Raw genomic sequence first — 24,738 nt, 5'->3', positions numbered from 1 at the left:
TCTAGAAAATAATTTTCAGAATGTTTGAATGATATAAAAAATATATTTTTTTATTATTCAATAATTTTTTCTTGAAAATTTTCTAAATACTCTATTTTTTTAAACAAAAGAGATGCACATTGCAATATTTTCATGACTACCGCCAATGCCATCTAAGATGGGATCCTCACTAAAATCCCTTGAATAAACCACGACATCTAAGATGGAATCACTATTATTAGAGGTCATCGATTCGAACACTAGCGACTTCATCAAGGTGATTAAACATTCATTGTCAAATGATTGAGAATATTTAGAAAACAATATTACTTTATAATCGCATAGCTTAATAAAAATAGTCGACATTACTTAAACTTTACATGAATAAAACATATATCCAAATATATCACGTAAAATCAAAAAAAAAATACACCATACAAGTGGATCATAATTCAAACCCATATATATGTATGCTAGGATCCTCTCCATATATATAATTTTACATAGTATTATGAGATTTTTTTCGTTAGGGCATCTGATTTCAACATTTTCAGTGTTAAAACGTTTAGGTCCTAGACCTACCTAAATCTTATATCATTGGTTAAGATGCAAATTGTTGGTGGCATTTCATCTATAATATTTGTTTATGTTTATAATATTTAATTGTATAAAAGAAATTGTATCATACACGGTTAATAAAATGTATATATAATTAACTTTAAGGATAAAGTTATAAATACATACGTAGGGGTTAGAATTAAATTTTAAAATTTTAAAAATTAAATATAATATTATCATCATTTAAGATTGAAGTCCTTCCATATCGCTAATTATATATATTTTAAAAAGTTAAAATTTTTAAACTTCATCAAGATTATTTTAAATATTTTAAACAATTACAATTTATAAAATATGTATTTAAAAATTATTTGATTTAAAGTTTTTAAGATATTTTTTTATATTTTTATCAATAATAAATTTTAAATAATAATGAGTTAAAGTTAAAAGAATTGACAAAAAAATCAATCATAGACAAAAAATTTAATAGAGCAAAATAAGTATTATTTATAACTTAAATAAATTTTAATTTTAAATTTTAATTAAATTATTAAATTAAAAATAAATGTTAAACTTTTTGATTCACGGGTTATCACATCCTAACTCTTGCATACGTAATTGCTTAAACCCAAAACCTTTAAAGAGAATAATTTTTCTTTTGAGTAAATTACACGCTTACTCACTAAACTTTATTCTCTTTCATATTTCACTCATTGTACTTTCAATTATTTTTTAATTTACTCACTGAACTTTAGACATTAAACTTTTTTTTGTCACTCGACTGTTTATGTCTTAACACCATCATGACCTGAAAATTTTATTAATTTCTTAATCAATTAATATTATTTGTATATTTTTTATTATCCCAACCCAGTCTTCTCTCCACCGTCTTCTCTTCTACCTTCTATTCTTTTCACCATCTTCTCTTCTCCATTGTCTTCTCTTCTACCTTCTATTTTTTTTTCACCATCTTCTCTTCTCCATTTTCCCAGTAACCAAACATAGATCATAGGTAATCCCTTCAAATAGAAAATGCAAATAAGAAAACCCATCATCTATGACACTTAACAAAGGATGAAAAAACATCCAAATCCAAACATCAAATCTCAATTCATCAATGACATCTTTCTCCCCTATTTCAGAAACTCAAATTCTAAATAGGGTAAACTATATCCTCAAAAACACTAGTGTAGCTTCCACAACAAACATTAAGGATGAAATAGGGTAAAATCCATCATCCTTTGACACTTAACAAAGGATGAAAAAAGTCATGAGCATTCAAAACCTCCATTAATCAATCCATAAATAGTGGGTCAATCAAATGGTGGGTTAATCCTGAATCAAATGGTGGGTTAATCCTGAATAATTACATTACACAAATAGACAAAAATCCATTTCATTATTTACATTATTTGAAAGATTAAGCATCATAAACAAAAGATAAATCCTTCCATTATATAGCTTACAGATGCACCAAAAGCACCTCGTCACAGTGGTCGGCTTGGGGTATCAATCTCAGTGAACCAAGAACGGTGGGTACCATGCTTTGGTTGCCTTTGTGAACTCCCATGGCGTGAATCAACAAACATTGAGGATGAAATAGGGTAAAATCCACCATTCTTTGGCTCTTAACAAAGGATGAAAAAAGTCACGAACATTCAAAACCTCCATTAATCAATCCATAAATAGTGGGTCAATCAAATGGTGGGTTAATCCTGACAAATTACATTACACAAATAGACAAAAATCCATTTCATTATTTACATTATTTGAAAGATTAAGCATCATAAACAAAAGATAAATCCTTCCATTATATAGCTTATCGATGCACCAAAAGCACCTCGTCACAGTGGTCGGCTTGGGGTATCAATCTCAGTGAACCAAGAATGGTGGGTACCATGCTTTGGTTGCCTTCGTGAACTCCCATGGCGTGAATCAAAAAACATTAAGGATGAAATAGGGTAAAATCCATCATCCTTTGACACTTAACAAAGGATGAAAAAAGTCATGAGCATTCAAAACCTCCATTAATCAATCCATAAATAGTGGGTTAATCCTGACAAATTACATTACACAAATAGACACAGTAAACCAAGGGGGTACCATGCTTTGGTTGCCTTCGTGAACTCCCAGGGCATGAATCAACAAACATTGGAGTTACATTACAAAAATAGACAAAAATCCATTTCATTATTTAAATTATTTGAAAGATTAAGCATCATAAACAAAAAAGATAAATCCCTCCATTATATAGCTTACCAACGCACCCAAAAAAACCTCGTAACAATGGTTGGCTTGGGGTATCAATCTCAGTGAACCAAGAATGGTGGGTATCATGCTTTGGTTGCCTTCGTGAACTCCTATAGAGTGAATCAAGAAACATTGAGGATGAAATCAGGTAAAATCCATCATCCTTTGGCACTTAACAAAGGATGAAAAAAGTCATGAGCATTCAAAGCCTCTATTAATTAATCCATAAATTGTGGGTCAATCAAATTGTGGGTTAATCCTGAATAATTACATTACACAAATAGACAAAAATCCATTTCATTAGTTACATTATTTGAAAGATTAAGCATCATAAACAAAAGATAAATCCTTCTATTATATAGCTTACCGATGCACCAAAAGCACCTCGTCACAGTGGTCGGCTTGGGGTATCAATCTTAGTGAACCAAGAATGGTGGGTATCATGCTTTGGTTGCCTTCGTGAACTCCCATGACATGAATCAACAAACATTGAGGATGAAATAGGGTAAAATCCATCATCATTTGGCACTTAACAAAGGATGAAAAAAGTCATGAGCATTCAAAACCTCCATTAATCAATCTGTAAATAGTGGGTCAATCAAATGGTGGGTTAATCCTGACAAATTACATTACACAAATAGACAAAAATCCATTTCATTATTTACATTATTTGAAAGATTAAGCATCATAAACAAAGGATAAATCCTTCTATTATATTGCTTACCGATACACCAAAAACACCTCGTCACAGTGGTCGGCTTGGGGTATCAATCTCAGTGAACCAAGAATGGTGGGTACCATGCTTTGGTTGCCTTCGTGAACTCCCATGGCGTGAATCAAGAAAAAAATGAAGATGTTTCCATGAAGGTGTTGCCATGGTGAGGGAGGGGTGGGGGTTATAATTTGGGATATAGGGTTTGAGTTATTTGAGGTGTTTTTTAGATTGAAATTTTGAGAGTAATTGACCTCCGACGAAGGTGGATGGTGTAGTCAGAATGAAAGTTGGCATGATGATCGAAATCTAAGTTTGTACAAGTTGAAGAGAAAATTAGAGAGACAATGGGAGGAGGGAGAAAAGATGAATGAATGAAAATGATTTTTTTTAATTATTTTTTTTATTTTTTTTTAATGATTAAAAAATATTTGAGTAGTCCAGTTCACAGTTTCTTTATAGAATTAACGGTTGAGTGAACAAAAAAAATCAATGTCTAAAGTTCAATGAACAAATTGAAAAAAAAATCAAAAGTACGATAATAAATAAGAAAGATAATAAAGTTCAGTAAATAAACGTATAATTCATCTTTTTCTTTTTAATATTGAGACCACTTAAAGAATTCATCAATTTAAATAATATTAAAAGAAAAATATTTAATATAAAATATATCTTAGATAAAAGATATCATCTTTAATGAGCCTATAAAAGAATAAGTATCAAAAGTTTATAAAATTGAAACGTACCATAAGTACAGGATATATACTAACTAGATTTATTGAATAGTAAAGAGATTAATTTGAACTGATATTTATATTAGAGGGACGTAGTGAAAATCAGTTTTCAATTATTCGAATATTTTTTTCAAGAGTGCTGGGAGTTTTCTTTTTGTAAAGTAAGAGTGGTGGTAGAATTTCCCGGTATTAGAAGAATCGTAAAACAGTCTGAAAAATGGGGCGGGGGCCGGGGGGGGGGAATAATGACTAATGTCGCGTTCCACGGGCCTTCTTCTTCGTCTTTTCTCTTTGATGCCCCCTTCTCTCTAAAACCAATACTATAAACCATTCATTCAAAATTTTTGACATCCCCACACACGCCCTTCACGCATCTCCATAAAATCATTGTTTTTATTATTATTTTCTTTCTGTACAGAGTCCCAATTCAATTACTACAATCCAAAACTATAACAAAAACCCATATCTCAGTTTCATCAATCTCAAACTGTTTTGTCTTTTCTCTGCATGGACGGTCATTTCTTGCCCTCTCAACTTTCAACGGTCAGATTTCTATTTCCCCTAAGGCCCCCTTCTCTCCGTCTCCTTTATCATCCATTTCTTTGTCGTTGTAGGTATTTTACTAGTGTTTTGTTCTTTTAATTGAAACACTATTGTTTTTCCTTTTTGTTGATAAAAAGTGGTTTTTATGGGCTTGTTTTGTGGGCAGGAATCATGAATGGAACTACTGAATCAAAGTTTCAATCTGGGGTTTTCTTCTTCTTTTTGTTGTTGTTCTTCGGTTTTCGTCGCTAATAGAATTATTATGGGCTGCGGACCTTCCAAAGTCGACGACTTACCTTTGGTAAACCTTTGTAAAGAACGCAAGGAGCTAATCAAAGCGGCGTCGATTCACCGTTCCGCTCTGGCCGCCGCTCATGTGACCTACTTTCACTCCCTGCGTGACGTTGGTGAAGCGATCCGTAAGTTCGTCGACGAAGAGCTCGTCGTCGGATCTGCCTCTTCCGTTGATTCCCCTGTCCTCACATTGCCCTCCGACGAATTCAAATCCTCGAAAAAGAACAAGAGGAAAGACGACAACAACGTTGTCTCTTCTTCTTCAACTTCCATTTCACATTCCATTGAAGAACGCGGAAAAAACATGAGAAAAGGCAAAGAAGAAAGTGATGGTGAGGGGTCTCATATGGATTTGTCATCTGGGTCACCTTCTATTTCCGGTTCAGGTTCCGGTTCACCTTTGGATCACGGTGATATGGACCATAGTCATAGCCACAGCCACAACCACAGCCCAGACCAAGAAGGACCAGCAGCGCCTTATGGCTACAACTATGGCTATGGTGGCTATGATGGCTATGGGGGTTATGGCTATGGATACCCTTACCCTCCCCCTCAAGTGAACAGGGGGACTAATGCTAATTCTTCTTCTTATATGTATTACATGAAGAAATCTGCAACACCTTCTCAATCATTTGTTTATCAGGAGCCTAGAGGACATTATGGCTACTCAAGTTATACGAATGGAGGCTTTTTTGGGTACCCTTCGGGGTCTCCGAGAGGAGAATATGGGTATGTGCAGAGAAATTCTCCTCCCGGGCCACCTCAACCACCACCTGCTCCGCCATCACCACCAAGAAATTCGACATGGGATTTTCTTAACGTGTTTGATACTTTTGATAACAGTGGTTATCCGGGTTACTATCCTGCGTCTAGATACGGTTACGGGTCAACCACCAGTAGTCCGGACTCAAAGGAAGTGAGGGAGAGAGAAGGAATCCCTGATTTGGAAGATGAAACAGAGCCTGAGATGTTAAGAGCTGTTCACAAAAAAAAGAGGAAAATGGTGAATGAGGAAATGAATCATAATTATAATAGTGGCGGTAATAATAAAATTAGGAACTTTGGTGAAGGGACTTCAAAGTCAATTCCGGTTCAAATGGTTAATGGTATTACCGAAGCCTCAACTTCAAAGGCAGTGCCATCAAGTAAAAGCGAGAGCTTGGAGCTTGGGGATCATATTAATATTAGTTCAAGTAGTGGAAGTCCTGATAATATTGTTACAAAGAGTCCTGAGGAAGACTTTCAAAAGAACAAAAGGGTCAGTTTTGAGGTAGAAGAGGTATCTAATATGGATATTGACTCTTCTAAGCTGAGTAGTTTAACCACATTGTCCGTCCATGGCACAAGAGATCTCCGGGAGGTTGTGAAGGAGATAAAGGATGAGTTTGAAACTGCCTCTAGTTATGGGAAAGAGGTTGCGGTTTTGCTTGAGGTTGGCAAGTTGCCTTACCAGCAACGTAAAGGAACAGGATTTAGAGGTGGGTTTTCGTTTTTTTTCTTTCTTTCTGACAAATTCGACTTTGGCTCTTCATTTTTGCTTCTTGATGGATGCTTGTGAAGTTAGCCTCTTGAATATGGTAGGTAGACTTTGGGAGAGAGATGTTCAAAGATTTTATTGTATTGGCATGTGTGAAATTTGAAAACACTGAACATTAGTTCAAACAATGCGACAGGTCTTCTGTAAAGTTAACCCATTTTCTATCCTTGTGTACGAAGATGACTGAATCATTTGTCTAAATAGATTTGAAGTACCATTGGTTTTCAGTCATTTACTATGCTCTGCTTTAGTGAAGCATATATCTCTTTGGTGCAGTGATATTTTCTAGGATGCTGTATCTGGTGGCGCCTAACATTATATCATCTCCTCCTCCACCTAAACCATCAATATCGTTAACTTCTAGGACAATGAAAATGGCAAAAGAATACTGTCAGATTCCAGAGCAGGATGAAAAGCATCAAAATCTTTCATCAACTTTGGAGGAGCTTTATGCATGGGAAAAGAAATTATATAAGGAAGTCAAGGTATGCAAGTTATATGACTAAGGATAAACTTTGCTTCTTTACTTGCCTGATATCTATTGCCGAATCAGTTTATATTAGAGGATTGAAAAGGTTGTAATTGTATAGCATAATAGTTATTATTCCTTAAACTATAGTTCTTTTAGTCGTTCGTTTTCTTGTATAGTCAAAATGTCATGCTTATTTGATTGATTTTCAAGGTTGTTATTATCCGAGTATCTAATATTTTCCTTGGTTTTTTAGCTAAGCTGGATTTCCCCTGTTTTTGTTATTATTATTTTCATGTTGAATAGTAGGCTTTTTCCCCAGTTTCTGTCATTTCAACTCTTACTGCTCAAGTGAACAAAAAACTATCAATAATTGGCGGAGTTTAGAACTTAATGTGCGTTAGTAGCATTTAAGTGATTCTATATAATTTGCTGTCCTTTGCATGACTCTAGCTCTGCACTATTTCTTGCACTTCGATTCAAAATTAAAATCCCAAGTTACTTGATTGCCATTCACAAATGTTTTGAAAATATTTTTGAATGCTTATTATATGTGCTTGTTTTAACCATGATTTTAGGATGAAGAAAGGCTACGGGTTACTTATGAGAAGAAGTGTAAAAAATTGAGAATGTTAGATAACCAGGGAGCAGAGTCCAGCAAGATTGATGCAACACGGGCTTCAGTAAGAAAGTTGTTGACAAAGATTGATGTTTGTATAAAGGCTGTCGAGGCTATATCAACTAGGATACATAAGCTGAGGGATGAAGAACTGCAGCCCCAGCTCACCAACTTGGTTTATGGGTATTGAATTTTTGTATTTTCCTAATTAGATTTGATCATTTGTTACATGGCTTCATGTGATTCTAGCAGAATCAGTATTTTATTTTGTTGTTAGTGGTTTCGTTGAATCCACGCACAATTAATGGATTCTATCATAGTGCATGCAAAAACATTTTTAGCTTCTAGTTTTAGATGAATTCAATAATATGTTGTTGCAATGGTGAATCATGCATCTGCATGATGATACTTGCATGTATTGCTGGTATATCTGTGGTTTGTAAGTGGAGCTACACGGATCTTTCATTATATTTTCTTGCAACTTGTGGGGGTAAATGATGGAGTTTTGTCTCTTCTTCTTGTCAAATTTAATTTGCAACTTTGAAAAAAGATTTGTGGAATGTTTTATTTTTCATATTGTCAAAAACTACTGGAGGCGTTCACTTTTATATGATTGGTACTTGATATCCCTTTATCTGATCGGAGGTAGTCGGTGTGTTTAGGGTTTTCTTTCATTTGAAATGATTGCAACACTTATTTCTTCGTTTTTCTTAGGTTCTTATGCAATGATATGCCGCCCTATTTTTTTTTTTTTTTTGCAGGTTGATAAGAATGTGGAGGTCCATGCTTAGCTGCCATCAGAAGCAGTTCCAAGCCATAATGGAGACCAAAGTTCGATCCTTAAGGGCAAATAAAAGAGATTCGGGTTTGAAAGCTACTATTGAGCTTGAGATGGAGCTTTTGGACTGGTGCACTCGCTTTAATAATTGGATCAATACCCAAAAGGCATATGTTGGGTCCTTGTATGGGTGGCTCATGAGATGCATTGAACGGAAACAGGAAATAACTGCTGATGGGGTCGCTCCTTTCTCCCCAGGCCGAGTTGGGGCACCGCCGATTTTCGTAATTTGCAATGATTGGTACCAAGCAATGGATCGAGTTTCGGAAAAAGGTGTAGCAAATGCCATGCAGAGTTTTGCTACCAGCCTACACCAGTTATGGGAAAGGCAAGACGAGGAGCTTCATATGAGGACCAAAGCACAATATCTCTCAAAGGATTTCGAGAAACGGCTTAGGGAGTTACGGTTACAGAGGCAGAGGATGGAGCAGGAGCAAGAAGCAGTATCGGATAAAAATGCTGTATCCAAGGTTCCTTCCGAAAGTGGAGTTTCACCGCTGGATGACCTAAAGGTGGATCTGGATTCCCTGAGGAAAAAAATAGAGGAAGAGAGAATGAGGCATAAGGATGCCATCAAATTAGTTAATGATGCTGCTTCAAGTAGTTTACAAGCAGGTTTGGTCCCAATCTTTGAAGCCTTGGGCAACTTCACCTCAGAGGTTTTGAAAGCACATGAGCAGGTCAGACTTGAAAATGCTGGAGTCTCTTAGCTTTGGTGTCTGGCATGGAAGACAACTTGCCTTTGTTTATGCACATTACTTGTCATGTGAGATTACATCTGCCAACAAAGAATGTCGGCCTTGGATGTGTCTGAAGACAGCTTGCCTTTGTTAATGCCCATGGCAGGATGCACTGATCATGGATATCGGATTAGCTTACTTCAAGAGAAATGAAGGGATGGAACAAAGCAGACCGAAAGCGAAGAAGAAGTTTGAGGTTGGGTTGTAGGATCATTGATACAAACTGGAAGTTGCGAGGAAGGAGTTAATCCCAGAAGATCTTCTCCTGAATCCTTAATTCCTCACTAGTTAACTAGAATTAACCCCTTGAATTATATAGTTAGGTAGTAATTTTGTACAGAAATGTTCATTTATTGATTGGGTAAGTTGAGGAGGATTGTTGCTAGAACTTGTAGATCAGTTAACTTTAAAAGAGAATTTTTTTTACTGGTTAGATATATGGAAAGGCTCTTGGCGTTTACGTTGGTTTTCAATATCCCTCCAGGAGGTAACGTTTTTGTTTTTATTTTTAGGAAGATTTACATGTAAAATATTAAGGTAACGTTTGGCTTGTTTTTCAAATGCACTTTTAGTAAAAAAAAAACGTTTTGAACGTAAAAACAATACCAAATGATTTTAAAAAATGAAAAAAAATATAGTGAAAACAGTGATTTCAAACCAACAGTTAAAGTCAAGATTTGTAGATTTTTTTTTTATTTTCAACTTTACGTTTAGGGATGAATTATAATTTTACCCTTATGAATGTATTAATTTCACTTAATTATGTATTTACATTCTTATTTTAATAATTTAATATTAACATATTAAAAAAATATTATAGTTATTAATAAATTATCTTAAATATATATTTATATATTTTTATTATAATTTAAGTGATATATTTTATATGTTATAATATCAATAAGTGTAAATATAATTTAAATTCTATATTTTTAATTTACATAATATCTATAATAGATATTTTATCTGTTCAAACTCAAATTTTAACAATAATTCCAAACAGTTATTTTAAACTACACTTCTAAATAACAATTTTAAAAGTCACTTTTCAAAAATCCTACCAAACTGATCCTAATTCTCCAAATGGGATTGTGAAATTAAACTAGTGTTAAAGAAAGAACCTTTTCTCATGATTAAATTATTATATATAAAATAAAAGCACGTCCATTATATTTATAGACTTTTTGAGGTAATTTATTGATATGATAGCCAATAGCAAAGACCCGGAGAAGTACCCAAGTGGCCCCATCACACGAGCAAGGGCTAAGGAATTTCAAGCAGCTATGGAGAGTATGTTTACATCACGTTTGGAACGTGATGAAAAAGGAATAATAAGGGAGGAATACTTTACTTTGCTTATGCATGAATTTGCATGAGAATTTAAAGTTTGCATAACATTCATTGCATTTAATAAGTGTGTTGTTCATTCAAGCATGGATTGCATTTAAATCATCTAGTTAATTCATCAAATTAGTTCTTTTATTATATAAACTCTTAATTGTTTCATGCATGTTTTCAATTAAATATTGAATAAAGTTCACCTTTGTGTCTAGGTGCATGAGAGAAGTTAAATGATTTCATCATATGCAAGAAATGTCAGTCAGAATGTCTTCCAATTCTGGATGCGATAAAGATGTGTTTGGTTCTAGAAATCAATTGGACATTATTCCTCTATCTCTTAGCTTTCCAACGCCTTTTGAATCACTTTAATCCGATATCGGGAGCTTGAGATATGATCGATTTATTGAAGACAGTGCATGCTGGAATTTTGTTACGGGAATTTTATGCATGGATGATTTGGATGAGTTTGAGCCAAGGGAGAGTCTTTTCAACTTCAGCCAAGTGACAAGCCATTGAAGGACTCTTAATTTACCTATTAAAGGCATTCAAAGCTGATTGTTATCATCTAAGTTCAAGGGCTGTTCATATTCTTCAAGGGAGCATGCAGTGAAGGGTGATTTAATTCACTTATCAAGACAATTTTTAGCATGGAATAGCAAGAGTCTTCCACCCCTTGGACGAAATTAAGGCCAAATTCAGCTTCAAATTGTCTAGATTCATCCCCAAAATGATCTAGAATATTCATCCAACTTTGAAGATAAGAAGACAAAGCATTCAAGTGCATTTTATTGCTAAATTGATGAGAATGTTTTCATCTTTTGAGTCTTTTCATATGCTTCTTAGAAATACTATAAATAGATACCTTTGGGATCATTTGTAGGGACACATTTGAATATATAAAAACATCTTTGAGAGGTTGCTTTCATTCTTGTTCTCTTGTAGAACTTTATCGGCTTCAAGATAGTCTTGTAGTCTTCATCCATTTCCTTTTGTTATAGCGTTGGTTCCTAGCTCATATATAGCTAGTGGGTCACGTTCCATACCCTACCATTTCGATTCCAATTTTTTTATATTGTTGGTTCTTAGCTCCAAATAGCTAACGGGTCACAATCCGCTTTATCCTTACACACTTTGCCACAACAACACCATTTGCCACGACAACGCCATTCATACTTCACCATCTATTTTCATTATCATCAAACCACAACAACCATCACTCTTCCATCACCTTCAAACAACTTCCTCATTCTTTTTATTCCATCATTTCAATTATTATTTCATATCATTTCCTTCTTATGTTTATATTTATGTTGTTGGGAAATAAACCAAGTACAAGTAATTTCCCTATAACCAGATTCGTGAGAATACGAAATAAAAGCGGAAAATAATACCCGAAATTGATAACGGAGTTCAGCCAATTGTGCTTACGTCTCCGGACTGCTGCAGATCTTTTACTAAGAAGAAAATTTACAGGTGTTTACAAAACACTCACTACTCACAAGAAAACTCTCTAGTATTGGGAGAAAGAAATGGTTTTTGGGATGGTTTTGAAGCTAAATGAGCTAGGGTATTTATAGTTGAAACTTAAGGACTTAATCTTGTAAATACCCTAAAGCCTAGGGATTAATTGTGATTATCTCATTATCATTTTTCAACAAACATCTACCAAACTTTGAAAAACTATTTTTCAAAGAAACATTTACCAAACTTTGAAAACAATTTTCAAAGAAACATTTACCAAACTTTGAAAACCATTTTTTCAAAGTTGGTTACCAAACTTGAAAACCATTTTAATAATTTCAACAATCTCCCACTTGAAGACTGATTTTAATATGTCTTCACACCTCGATCAATGCAACAGCTTTTCTAGTCTTGTTACTCTAGCATGCCAACTGAAGTTGAACACAACTTTAGTTTGTCTGTAGTCACCGTCTTTGTCAACATGTCTGCCGGATTTTGAGCTCCACTGATCTTTTCAAGTTTCAAAATCCCATCTTCTAGAAGAGACCGGATAAAATGATATCGCAATTGTATGTGCTTTGTCCTGGAATGAAAAGATGGATTCTTTGCTAGATGTATAGCACTTTGACTGTCGCAATACAAGACATTGTTCTCTTGTTTCTTGCCTAACTCTTCCAAGAAACTTTGGAGCCAAACCATCTCCTTGCTGGCTTCCGTAACAGTGACATATTCTGCTTCAGTTGTGGAGAGAGCAACTATCTTCTGTAGTTGAGAAACCCAACTCACTGCGGTTCCTCCTAGAGTATAGACATACCCTGTAGTGCTCCTTCTGATGTCAACATTTCCGGCTAAGTCAGCATCTACATAGCCTGTCAGTATCGTATCTCCACCTTTGAAACAAAGTGTTTTGTTTGTGGTACCCCGCAGATATCTGAGGATCCATTTGACTGCTTCCCAGTGTACCTTGCCCAGATTATTCATGTGCCTGCTAACAACTCCCACTGCTTGAGCAATATCTGGTCTGGTACAAACCATGGCATACATCAGACTTCCAATTGCTGAGGCATACGGCACCTTCACCATGTGTGCACGTTCTTCCTTCGTCTTTGGTGACTGTTCTTTGGAGAGTCTGAAATGAACACCTAAAGGTGTACTTACTGGTTTAGCATCTTGCATGTTGAACCTGGAGAGTACTTTGTTGATGTACTCAGCCTGTGATACAAAGTCCCGACTTTATGTCTCTCTTGATCCGCATCCCAAGAATCTGCTTTGCAGCGCCCAGATCCTTCATAGCAAACTGCTTTGACAATTTTTGCTTCAAGTTTATAATCTCTTGCATGTCTGAGCCTGCAACGAGCATGTCATCAACGTACAACAATAAAATAATGAAGCTATTGTCGAACCTCTTGATGTAGCAACAATGATCTGCTTGGCATCTGGTAAAACCACTGCTACTCATGAAACTATCGAACTTCTTGTACCACTGTCTAGGAGCTTGTTTTAAACCATACAAGCTCTTCTTCAACCTGCATACCAGGTTTTTCTTGTCTGCCTCTATGAAGCCTTCTGGCTGCCTCATATAGATTTCTTCCTCCAAATCACAATGAAGGAAAGCTGTCTTTACATCTAACTGCTCAATGTAAATTCTGCATACAATTTTCAACACCAGTCTGATTGTAGACAGTTTCACGACTGGAGAGAAAATTTCATTGTAGTCAATACCTTCTTTTTGCTGAAAACCTTTGACAACCAATCTCGCTTTGTAGCGTTTGCTCCCATCGTGCTCTTCTTTGATCCTGTAAATCCACTTGTTGTGAAGTGCTTTCTTGCCTAGTGGTAATTCAGTTAATTCCCACGTCTGATTTGACAAAAGCGAGTCCATCTCATCTTTCATGGAAGACTCCCACTTGACTGAATCCTCCACTTGCATTGCTTCATCATAGCACTCTGGTTCACCATTGTCAGTCAGCAACAAATAGTGAAAAGAAGGAGAATACCGTTGGGTTGGTTTAGGAATTCTGGAGGAGCGTCTTAGTTCCGGTGTGCCTGGTTCTTCTTGAACTGCTTCAGGACTGATCTGAACATCATTTCCAAAAATCTTCTCAAACTCAGCAAATTCCTTTGTTTCAGCTTTGGTATTGGAGCTGCTTGATTCTACAGTTGACATGTCTTTGTACATCACATTCTCATTGAAAATGACATCGCTGCTTCTAATGATCTTCCGATTTTCATAGTCCCAAAACCGGTAACCGAACTCATCACCGCCGTAACCAACAAAGGTACATTTGTTGGACTTAGCATCAAGTTTACTTCTTTCAGCAGAGTCTATGTGTACATAAGAAATACAACCAAACACTCTTAAATGTGAAAGGTTTATTTCTTTCTTGCTCCAAACTTCCTCTGGTATTCTGCCATCCAAAGGAACTGAGGGCCCACGGTTGATCAGGTAAGCTGCAGTGTTAATAGCTTCAGCCCATAGAAATTTGGGCAATCCGGCATGTATCCTCATGCTTCTGGCACGTTCATTTAGAGTTCTGTTCATGCGCTCTGTTACGCCATTCTGCTGCGGTGTCATGGGAACTGTTGTCTCCATCTTGATCCCATTGTTTGCACAAAAATCTCTGAATCTCCTATTTCTGTACTCTCCTCCATTGTCAGACCTCAACCGCTTGACTTTCATACCATTCTCATTTTCCACCATGGCCTTCCATTTTCTGAAGTATCAAGACTTCTGATTTTTTCTTCAGAAAATAACCCACACCTTCCTTAGAATCATCGATGAAGGTGACATAATATAATGAGCCTGCAAGAGATGGAATGGAGATGGTCCCCATACATCAGTATGAACTAACTCTAACTTTTCAGCCTTGGGTGTCTTACCAATCTTTGCAAAGCTGACTTTCTTTTATTTGCCAAAGATACAATCCTCGCATAGTCCGACGTCTACATTCTTTAGATCCGGCAACTTCCCCTTTGACAAAAGTGTCTTCATCCCTTTCTCGCTCATATGGCCAAGCCTTTGGTGCCATAGGTTTGATTTTCCATTAGCATATGCTACTGCAATGATATTCTCTAAATTTGAGGTTACATAGAGAGTACCAGTCTTCTTACCACGAGCAATGACGAGTGCTCCTTTGGTAATCTTCCATTCACAACCTGAAAAGGTTGTACTGTATCATTCTCCATCAAGCTGTCCTACAGAAATCAAATTTCTTTTGAGACCAGGAATATGTCTCACTCCTGTCAGCTTCCAGGTGGTCTGGTTTGGCAGCTTTAGTCGGATGTCTCCTTTTTCGACGATCTTCAAGGTTTCATCATCAGTAAGATGAACCTTCCCAAAATCACCACTGACATAATTCTCCATGATTTCTTGGCATGGCGTGGAGTGGAAAGATGCCCCTGAATCCAAAATCCATGATTCAATCGGATTATTGACGCTTAAAATCATGGCATCACCTGTCTCCTCCGTCATGTTGGCAGATTCCTGTGCGCCGGTATTTTTCTTCGGTGCTCGGCAATCTCTTTTGAAGTGGCCCTTCTTGCCGCAATTATAACAGGTAAAATCTTTATTTCATGTTCTTGATTTTCCCCTTCTGGATTTTGATCTGCCACGATTTGAATTTCTTTTTGAAGTTCTCCCTCTGGACTCCGTGTGCAAGGTTGAGGAGGTTGATGCTTCATCCGATTCTCTCCGTCGAATTTTAATTTGTTGTTTCACGACGAACTGCTGACTGCTGTAACAGTAGCACTCCAACTGTCTGGTAAAGATGATAAGAGAATTAAAGCTCGAACTTCATCATCAAATTCAATTTCCACTGAACTCAACTGGGTTGTGATTGTGTTGAGTTCATTTAGGTGTTGTGCCACCGATGCCCCTTCCGTCATCCGCAGATTGAATAATCGCCCCATCAAATGAACTTTGTTTGAGGCCGATGGCTTCTCATACATACTGGAGAGAGCCGTCATAAGACCCACCGTGGTCTTTTCCTTTGCTATGTTGAAAGCAACATTGCGGGATAACGTCAGTCGGATAACTCCGAGGGCTTGTCTGTCGAGAAGAGCCCAGTCTTCATTCTTCATGCCCTCTGGTTGTTTTCCTGAGAGGGGTTGATATAGATTTTTCTGGTATAGAAAATCTTCAATTTGCATCTTCCAAAATCCAAAGTCCGCACCATCGAACTTTTCAATTTTCACATTCCCTTCATCTACAGCCATCGCTCCCACTCGAATCTGGCTTCATTTTGATCGTTTCTGACAATTTTTGCGAACCGCCGTGTATTAGAACACCTCCGTCGACAAACTCGTATCGCCGACCGAATTTCACTATTCACGAAATTCACTATTCACATGAATAGTAACCCGAATAGTAACCTCGCAAAAAATTGACAAAATTCACAACCCAAAAGCTCTGATATCAGTTGTTGGGAAATAAACCAAGTACAAGTAATTTCCCTATAACCAGATTCGTGAGAATACGAAATAAAAGCAGAAAAATAATACCCGAAATTGATAACGGAGTTCAGCCAATTGTGCTTACGTCTCCGGACTGCTGCAGATCTTTTACTAAGAGAGAAAATTTACAGGTGTTTACAAAACACTCACTACTCACAAGAAAACTCTCTAGTATTGGGAGAAAGAAATATTTTGGGATGGTTTTGAAGCTAAATGAGCTAGGGTATTTATAGTTGAAACTTAAGGGACTTAATCTGGCAAATACCCTAAAGCCTAGGGATTAATTGTGATATCTCATTATCATTTTTCAACAAACATCTACCAAACTTTGAAAAACTATTTTTCAAAGAAACATTTACCAAACTTTGAAAACCATTTTCAAAGAAACATTTACCAAACTTTGAAAACCATTTTTTCAAAGTTGGTTACCAAACTTGAAAACCATTTTAATAATTTCAACATATGTAATTTCAGAGTTCAAGCTATCATTACGGGGGTTTTTACTAGAATCACGATCGAACATTAACATATATGACTCGAAACATATAATCGAGATCATATCATTTGGTATCAGAGCTAGTCGATTCAGTAAGCGTATCATTTTTCTCTCTTCCGAGTCAGTACAAAATCAAAAAAAAGTCAAAAAAAAGTTTAAAGAGGGAGGGAGTAATTCTTTTCATCTTTAAAGAAAAAAAACATATTTACTTCATCTTTATATTCAATTGTTCAATTTTTGTTACCTTTGCTTACCATCTCTTTTCCTTGTAGCCAATTTCTTTTCACTATCGTTACTACCAAACCATAATTGTTTCAGCCGAAGTCCACTAGACCTTGTAAGCCTTGAAAGTTCCCAAAAGGACTTGAAATCAAAGCACGAGTGGTAAAAGGCAAGAGTGATCATTAAGGGTAAAAGCCATCCCGAGTGAAACACGAGTGGGAGTGACTTTTCTTGGAGTGTTTGGTGAGGTTTTTTTTTGTGTGAGGTTATTGTTTTATTACTAATTATGTCTAATCATTCGGGAGATAATTCTCAAGTTACAGGTACCGTTGAACCAAACATACAAATGCAAGCCATGGTGCGTGAATTGACTAGGATTTTGAGGGAAGAGTTGGAACCTCTCCATGAACGTATTGATTGTATTGAAGAAGAGAGTACTCAAGGATTTCGAAAGCAAGAAGATGTCAATCAAGGAGGAAATGAAGAAGTGGAAAGACCAGAAGAAGATCGTGCATCACAACAAAGAATGGGAAATCGAGGTATAAGGCCCCAAAGGTTTCGTCTATTAATGGATGATAATCTTGTTAATATCAAGATTTTCATTCCACCATTCCAAGGCAAGACGGATCCGAGGCTTACTTAGCATGGGAAAAGAAGGTAGAGCACATCTTCGGGTGCCATGATTATTCCGAACTCAAGAAGGTAAAACTCGCTGCCCTTGAGTTTATGGATTATGCACTAATATGGTGGGATCAATTGACATCAAGTAGGAGACGCAATGGAGAACATCCTATCACTACATGGGATGAAATGAAAGCAGTGATGCGAAGGCGATTCATTCAAACCCACTACCATCGGGAGTTATTCAACCGTCTTCAAAACCTTTCACAAGGTAACCGAAGTGTTGAAGATTATCACAAAGAGATGAAGGTGGCCATGATGTGGAAGGAGAGGTCCTTGTTGTCAAAAGGAGTCTAAACGTGCAATCCAATGGAGGAGATGAACAACGTGAAAATATCTTCCATACTCGCTGCCACGTTGGAGAAAGGTATGCTTTGTTATTATTGATGGAGGTAGTTGCACTAATGTTGCTAGTACCTTAATGGAGATACACTTGGCTTGGCAACAACAAAGCATCCACAACCTTATAAACTGCAATGGCTCAACGATGGAGGATAACTCAAGGTGACCAAGCAAGTTCGAATTGCTTTCTCCATAGGGAAGTACAAAGACAAGGTGTTATGTGATGTTGTACCAATGCACGCAAGCCATTTACTACTTGGAAGGCCTTGGCAATTTGATAGGAGAGTGATCCATGACGGTTATACCAACCGGTATACATTCACCCATGAGGCAAGAAAGATCACTTTAGCTCCACTTTCACCAAAACAAATATATGAAGACCAAATTCAATGAGAGGAAAATTTGAAAAAGCCAAAGAGAGAGAGACCAAATGGAGGTAAAAGCAAAGAGTGTGATCAAAATGAGGGAAGGAATTATCATTCTTTCTAAAGAGAGAGAGTTGAAAAAGTGTTTAATGACGACAAAGGAAGCACTTGTGCTCATGTACAAGGAAATTTTTTTAACACTAACCTTGATCAAATTGCCTGCTTCTGTGTCTTTATTGTAGGAGTTTGATGACCTATTTCCGGAAGAAATACCAAGTGGGTTGCCACCTATTCGTGGCATAGAACATCAAATAGACTTTGTTCCTGGTGCCGTCATTCCAAACTGACCAGCATACCGAAGCAACCCCGAAGAAACTAAGTAATTGCAAAGGCAAGTATCTGAGTTGATGGAAAAAGGCTACGTGAGGGAAAGCCTTAGCCCATGTGCCGTGCCGGTTCTACTTGTGCCAAAGAAGGATGGAACTTGGCGCATGTGTGTGGATTGTCGAGCGGTAAACAAAATTACAGTAAAGTATTACACCCTATTCCTCGCTTAGATGACATGTTAGATGAGCTTAGCGGTTCTAACATCTTTTTCAAGATTGATCTTAAGAGTGGTTACCACCAAATACGAATGCGGGAAGGTGATGAGTGGAAAACAGCATTCAAAACGAAGCAAGGTCTTTATGAGTGGTTGGTTATGCCTTTTGGCTTAACTAATGCACCAAGCACATTTATGAGGTTAATGAATCATGTTCTTAGGCCATTCTTGGGTAAGTTTTGTGTGGTTTATTTTGATGACATTCTAATATATAGTAAAACCATGGAAGAACATGTTCAACATTTGAGGTCAGTTTTACTTGTTTTGAGGAAGGAAAAACTGTTTGCTAATTTACAAAAATGTACGTTTTGTATTGACAGGGTTGTTTTCCTAGGTTTCTTTGTGAGTTCTGAAGGTTTAGTGGTTGAAAAAGAGAAGGTTAAAGCCATTGAAGAGTGGCCACGACCAACAAGCATTTCTCAAGTTAGGAGCTTCCATGGACTTGCAAGTTTTTATCGGAGATTCGTCCCAAACTTCAACACCATAGCCGCCCCACTAACAAGTGTTATAAGAAGAATTCTAAATTCTTTGGGGGGAAGATCAAAAGTCCTTTAATAGAATTAAAGAGTTTAATACATGCCCCTTTACTTGCTCTACCTGATTTTAATTAACTTTTGAAATTGAATGTGATGCATCAGGTGTAGGAATTGGAGCAGTCTTGTCTCAAGGTGGACGTCCTATAGCCTATTTTAGTGAGAAATTAAGTGGAGCTACGGTTAACTATCCTACCTACAACAAAGAGATGTATACTCTTGTGAGGGAAATGGAAACATGGAAACACTACCTTTGGCCTAAGGAGTTCATCATTCACCGATCATGAGGCGTGAAACATATTTGGGCAGCATAAATCACAAAAGGCATGCCAAATGGGTAGAGTTTCTTGAAACTTTTCCATATGTTATCAAGTACAAAAAGGTAAGGAGAATATAGTTGCCGATGCATTGTCACGAAGGTGTTCTTTTAAACACTTGGAATCTAAGTGTTGGGTTTTACTTTTATAAAGACTTATTTTTCTGACTCTGATTTTGGGGAAATTTATAAAGCTTGTGAGAAAGGGACGATTGATAAATACTTTAAGCATGATGGTTTTTATTCAAGGAAGGGAGATTATGCGTCCTCAAGGTTCCATGCGAGAATGCTCACTAAGGAAGCCCATGGAGGAGGATTAATGGGACATTTTTGGGATAGCAAAGACTTTGGCTATACTTCAAGAACATCTATATTGGCCCAAAATGAAACGAGATGTGGAAAGGTTATGTGAGCGTTGCATTACTTGCAAGAAGGCCAAATCTAAAGTCATGCCACATGGACTTTACACACCACTACCCATACCGGAAGCACCATGGATGGATATTTCAATGGATTTTGTGCTAGGGCTTCCTCGTACAAAGAACAACAAAGACTCCATCTTTGTAGTTGTTGATAGATTTTCCAAAATGGCTCATTTCATTCCCTGTGACAAAACTAATGATGCCTCACATATTGCTACTTTGTTTTTCAGGGAAATTTTAAGGCTACATGGTATACCAAGAACTATTGTGTCTGATCGGGATGTGAAGTTCTTAAGCCACTTTTGGAGAGCCCTATGGAGTAAGATTGGTACTAAGTTACTATTCTCTACCACTTACCACCCTCAAACGGATGGTCAAACTGAAGTGGTGAATCGAGTACTTTCCATGTTACTTCGATCTATCATTCGGAAGAATTTGAGAACATGGGAGGAGAGTTTACCACATGCGGAGTTTGCATACAACCGTTCAATCCACACTACTACGGGGCGTACGCCTTTCGAAGTGGTTGTATGGGTTTAATCCATTAACACCGATAGACTTGTTACCATTACCTGCTGATCAAATTGTGAATAAAGATGGACTTAACAAAGCGATTTTGTTAAGAAGCTTCATCAACAAGTAAGGAGAACATTGAAAAATGAACTAAGCATACGAGCAACAAGAAAATAAGGGTCGTAAGCGAATTACTTTTGAGCCAGGGGATTGGGTGTGGCTGCACATGAGGAAAGAAAGGTTTCCGGCACAACTAAAGTCCAAATTACTGCCTCGGGGAGATGGACTATTCCAAATAGTCAAGAAGATCAATGACAACGCCTATCAATTAGATCTTCCAGGTAAGTTTAATGTCAGCAACCTTCAATGTTGCGACTTGTCTCCTTATGATAGGTGATGATTTGGGGACAAATCGCTTTAAAGAGGGAGGGACTGATATGATAGCCAATAGCAAAGACCCAGAGAAGTACACAAGTGGCCCCATCACAAGGGCTAAGGAATTTCAAGCAGCTATGGAGAGTATGTTTACATCACGTTGGAACGTGATGAAAAAGGAATAATAAGGGAGGAATACTTTACTTTGCTTATGCATGATTTGCATGAGATTTAAAGTTTGCATAACATTCATTGCATTTAATAAGTGTGGTTCATTCAAGCATGCATTGCATTTAAATCAAATTAGTTCTTTTATTATATTAACTCTTAATTGTTCATGCATGTTTCAATTAAATATTGAATAAAGTTCACCTTGTGTCTAGGTGCATGAAGAAGTTAAATGGTTCATCATATGCAAGAATGTCAGTCAGAATGTCTTCCAATTCTGGATGCGATAAAGATGTTTGGTTCTAGAAATAAATTGTACATTATTCTTCTATCTCTTAGCTTTCCAACGCCTTTTGAATCACCTTAATCCGATATCGGGAGCTTGAGATATGATCGATTTATTGAAGACAGTGCAGGCTGGAATTTTGTTCGGGAATTTTATGCATGGATGATTGGATGAGTTTGAGCCAAGGGAGAGTCTTTTCAACTTCAGCCAAGTGACAAGCCATTGAAGGACTCTTAATTCACCTATTAAAGGCATTCAAAGCTGATTGTTATCATCTAAGTTTCAAGGGTTGTTCATATTCTTCAAGGGAGCATGCAATGAAGGGTGATTTAATTCACTTATCAAGACAATTTTCAGCATGGAATAGCAAGAGTCTTCCACCCTTGGACGAAATTAAGGCCAAATTCAGCTTCAAATTGTCTAGATTCATCCCAAAATGATCTAGAATATTATCCAACTTTGAAGATAAGAAGACAAGCATTCAAGTGCATTTATTGCTAAATTGATGAGAATGTTTCATCTTTTGAGTCTTTCATATGCTTCTTAGAAATACTATAAATAGATACCTTTGGGATCATTTGTATGGACACATTTGAATATAAAAATCTTGAGAGATTGCTTTCATTCTGTTCTCTTGTAGAACTTTATCGGCTTCAAGATAGTCTAGTCTTCATCCATTCCTTTTGTTATAGCGTTGGTTCCTAGCTCATATATAGTAGTGGGTCACGTTCCATACCCTACCATTTCGATTCCAATTTTTTATATTGTTGGTTCTTAGCTCCAAATAGCTAACGGGTCACAATCCGCTTTATCCTTACACACTTTGCCACAACAACCCATTTTGCCACGACAACGCCATTCATACTTCACCATCTATTTTCATTATCATCAAACCACAACAACCATCACTCTTCCATCACCTTCAAACAACTTCCTCATTCTTTTCATTCCATCATTTCAATTATTATTTCATATCATTTCCTTCTTATGTTTATATTTATGTAATTTCAGAGTTCAAGCTATCATTACGGGGTTTTTTACTAGAATCACGATCGGACATTCACATATATGACTCGAAACATATAATCGAGATCATATCATTTATGGTTTAAATGAAAACTGTAAATAATGGTTTTGATCACTCGTCATACTTTTATATTATTATTGTTGTTGGTATCATAAGTGGATTATAGATATAAATTACTTGTAGACTATATATATAATACGATTATAGATGATACAAATCATTCAATCACAAGTATTAGTCCCGGCCATTAACCTGTGCCAACTTGATCATTTTGTTGGTATTGTTCTTTCGTTTTTGTCCTACTTGATTTTATCATGCGGAGGACATAATAGACGCTTAGAATTGCATGCATTTTTGTTCATCCATCGCTGTGGAACTTAGAATATGGAATGAATTGGTGGTTAACTTATTTTTGTTGTGATGATAAGAGATAATCATGTCTTTCTTCACTACTGCTAGAGGCTTCATTTATGGTCTTTCTTCACTACTGCTAGAGGTTTCATTTATGGTCTTTCTTCACTAAAGTCGGAAGATATAGATGGTTGAACTAAGGAGGAAGGGATTTGAGAAGGTGAGCTTGAATTTTGTGTAGGTCTGATAATTGAAGAGGCTTTAACATGAATTCTCTCCTCCTCCTCCTAGGCACCTGCATTCACGCTTTCATTTTCTTCACTATTTCAATCTATTCCCTTTCTTTATCAACTCTCTCTTCAAAATGAACAACTTACATGCTAATTCTTGAAGGTATATTCTCTGACGACATCACCACCACTAGTACCAAGGGCGGACTCAGGACAAAAATTCAGGGGTTGCACAAAAAAATTATTATAAATTTTTTTAGGGGTTGCACAATATTAAAAGGTGACACTTGTATTAATTAAAAAAATTAGAAAAAATTAACACTAAGTAGACAATTTTGTTGTATAAATTTTTTTCTATAAGAATTTAACTGAAATATAGGAATTCTACCTAAAAATCACAAAAAATATATATAAAAATACTAAAATAATAACATTGATCAATGTTCCTCACAATTTGAGGGATTACCCGTGTTACTCCTGGCAACCCCCTGGGTCCGCCCCTGACTGATACATCCTTCCATGATGATCCCTGCAATTGTAAGTAAATTCCAAGTTATATTTTCATCTTAAAAATTAATGATTTGTCAAGGGAACACTGGTTTCAAATCCTACCCGTGTAAGAAACCTTCCGATTGTTAAAAATGGAGAATAAATTTAGAAATTATAGTCTTATAAGTTGGTGGGATTAGGTTGACCTTGATGCGTTCGAGTAAATCATAGCCGCTCGTTCCTGGCCTAGAAAAGTCTGTCATGATTAAGTTGGGGAGATGAAGCAGCTGCTGTTGAGTTGTGAAGCAAACCTAGATATTCCAAAGCTTCTTCCCCAGATTCCAAGCACGTCACTGCAATTATTTACATACACAGCTAGCTAGCTTTAAAAAAAAACAGTTATTATATGGTAATTTATGATTTCACCTTGACATGAAAAAGCTTTGAGGAGCTTCTCCAATAACTTCCTGTCGATAACGCTATCATCGACAGCCAAAATATGAAAACGACCTCCTCCTTTTTCTCCATCTCTTCCTGCACAAGTTGAGGTTGTCTGTATTGAATAATAGTGTCTGATTTCATCAACTCCATCGAAACAAAAGGCTTGGTAGCTTGTATTTGACAAACAAGGAAGGAAACAATCCAAGTTGCTTTCTGTTTAGTCTGAATGAATGAGATCAAAGTGTGTGAGAGAAAACAAAAAGCTGTTATGAGAACGGCAGCTACACGCATTTTGCAACAAAAAGCTATCAATGGTGTAAAATTGTTTGTGTTAGTCAGTTAAATTAGAGATT

The 24,738-nt window shown here is 36.5% G+C and overlaps 1 protein-coding gene and 1 pseudogene across 1 annotated transcript; one reads left to right on the top strand and one right to left on the bottom strand.

Moving 5' to 3' along the window:
• Positions 1-4,521: 4,521 nt before the first annotated feature.
• LOC120154376 (nitrate regulatory gene2 protein-like) lies at positions 4,522-9,657 on the top strand. Its single transcript, XM_039166154.1, has 5 exons — positions 4,522-4,776; positions 4,943-6,548; positions 6,884-7,092; positions 7,655-7,878; positions 8,457-9,657. The coding sequence occupies exons 2-5, from the start codon at positions 4,952-4,954 to the stop codon at positions 9,241-9,243; spliced, it is 2,817 nt and encodes a 938-aa protein (XP_039022085.1). The 5' UTR covers positions 4,522-4,776; positions 4,943-4,951; the 3' UTR covers positions 9,244-9,657.
• A 13,755-nt stretch (positions 9,658-23,412) lies between these two features.
• Positions 23,413-24,535, bottom strand: LOC120154364 (annotated as a pseudogene).
• Positions 24,536-24,738: the final 203 nt, after the last annotated feature.

This window comes from Hibiscus syriacus, unplaced genomic scaffold, assembly GCF_006381635.1.
Source record: "Hibiscus syriacus cultivar Baekdansim isolate YM2019G1 unplaced genomic scaffold, ASM638163v2 tig00111128_pilon, whole genome shotgun sequence".
NCBI lineage: Eukaryota > Viridiplantae > Streptophyta > Magnoliopsida > Malvales > Malvaceae > Hibiscus > Hibiscus syriacus.
The sequence above is the reverse complement of the archived record's forward strand: the minus strand, read 5'-3'. Positions and strand labels throughout refer to the sequence as shown.

Excerpts from the sequence above, each read along its gene's own strand:
- LOC120154376 (XM_039166154.1), top strand. The coding sequence starts at position 4,952 with ATGGAACTACTGAATCAAAGTTTCAATCTGGGGTTTTCTTCTTCTTTT. Across the intron at positions 7,093-7,654 it reads AATTATATAAGGAAGTCAAG|GATGAAGAAAGGCTACGGGT; the intron begins GTATGCAAGTTA and ends CCATGATTTTAG. Across the intron at positions 7,879-8,456 it reads CTCACCAACTTGGTTTATGG|GTTGATAAGAATGTGGAGGT; the intron begins GTATTGAATTTT and ends TTTTTTTTGCAG.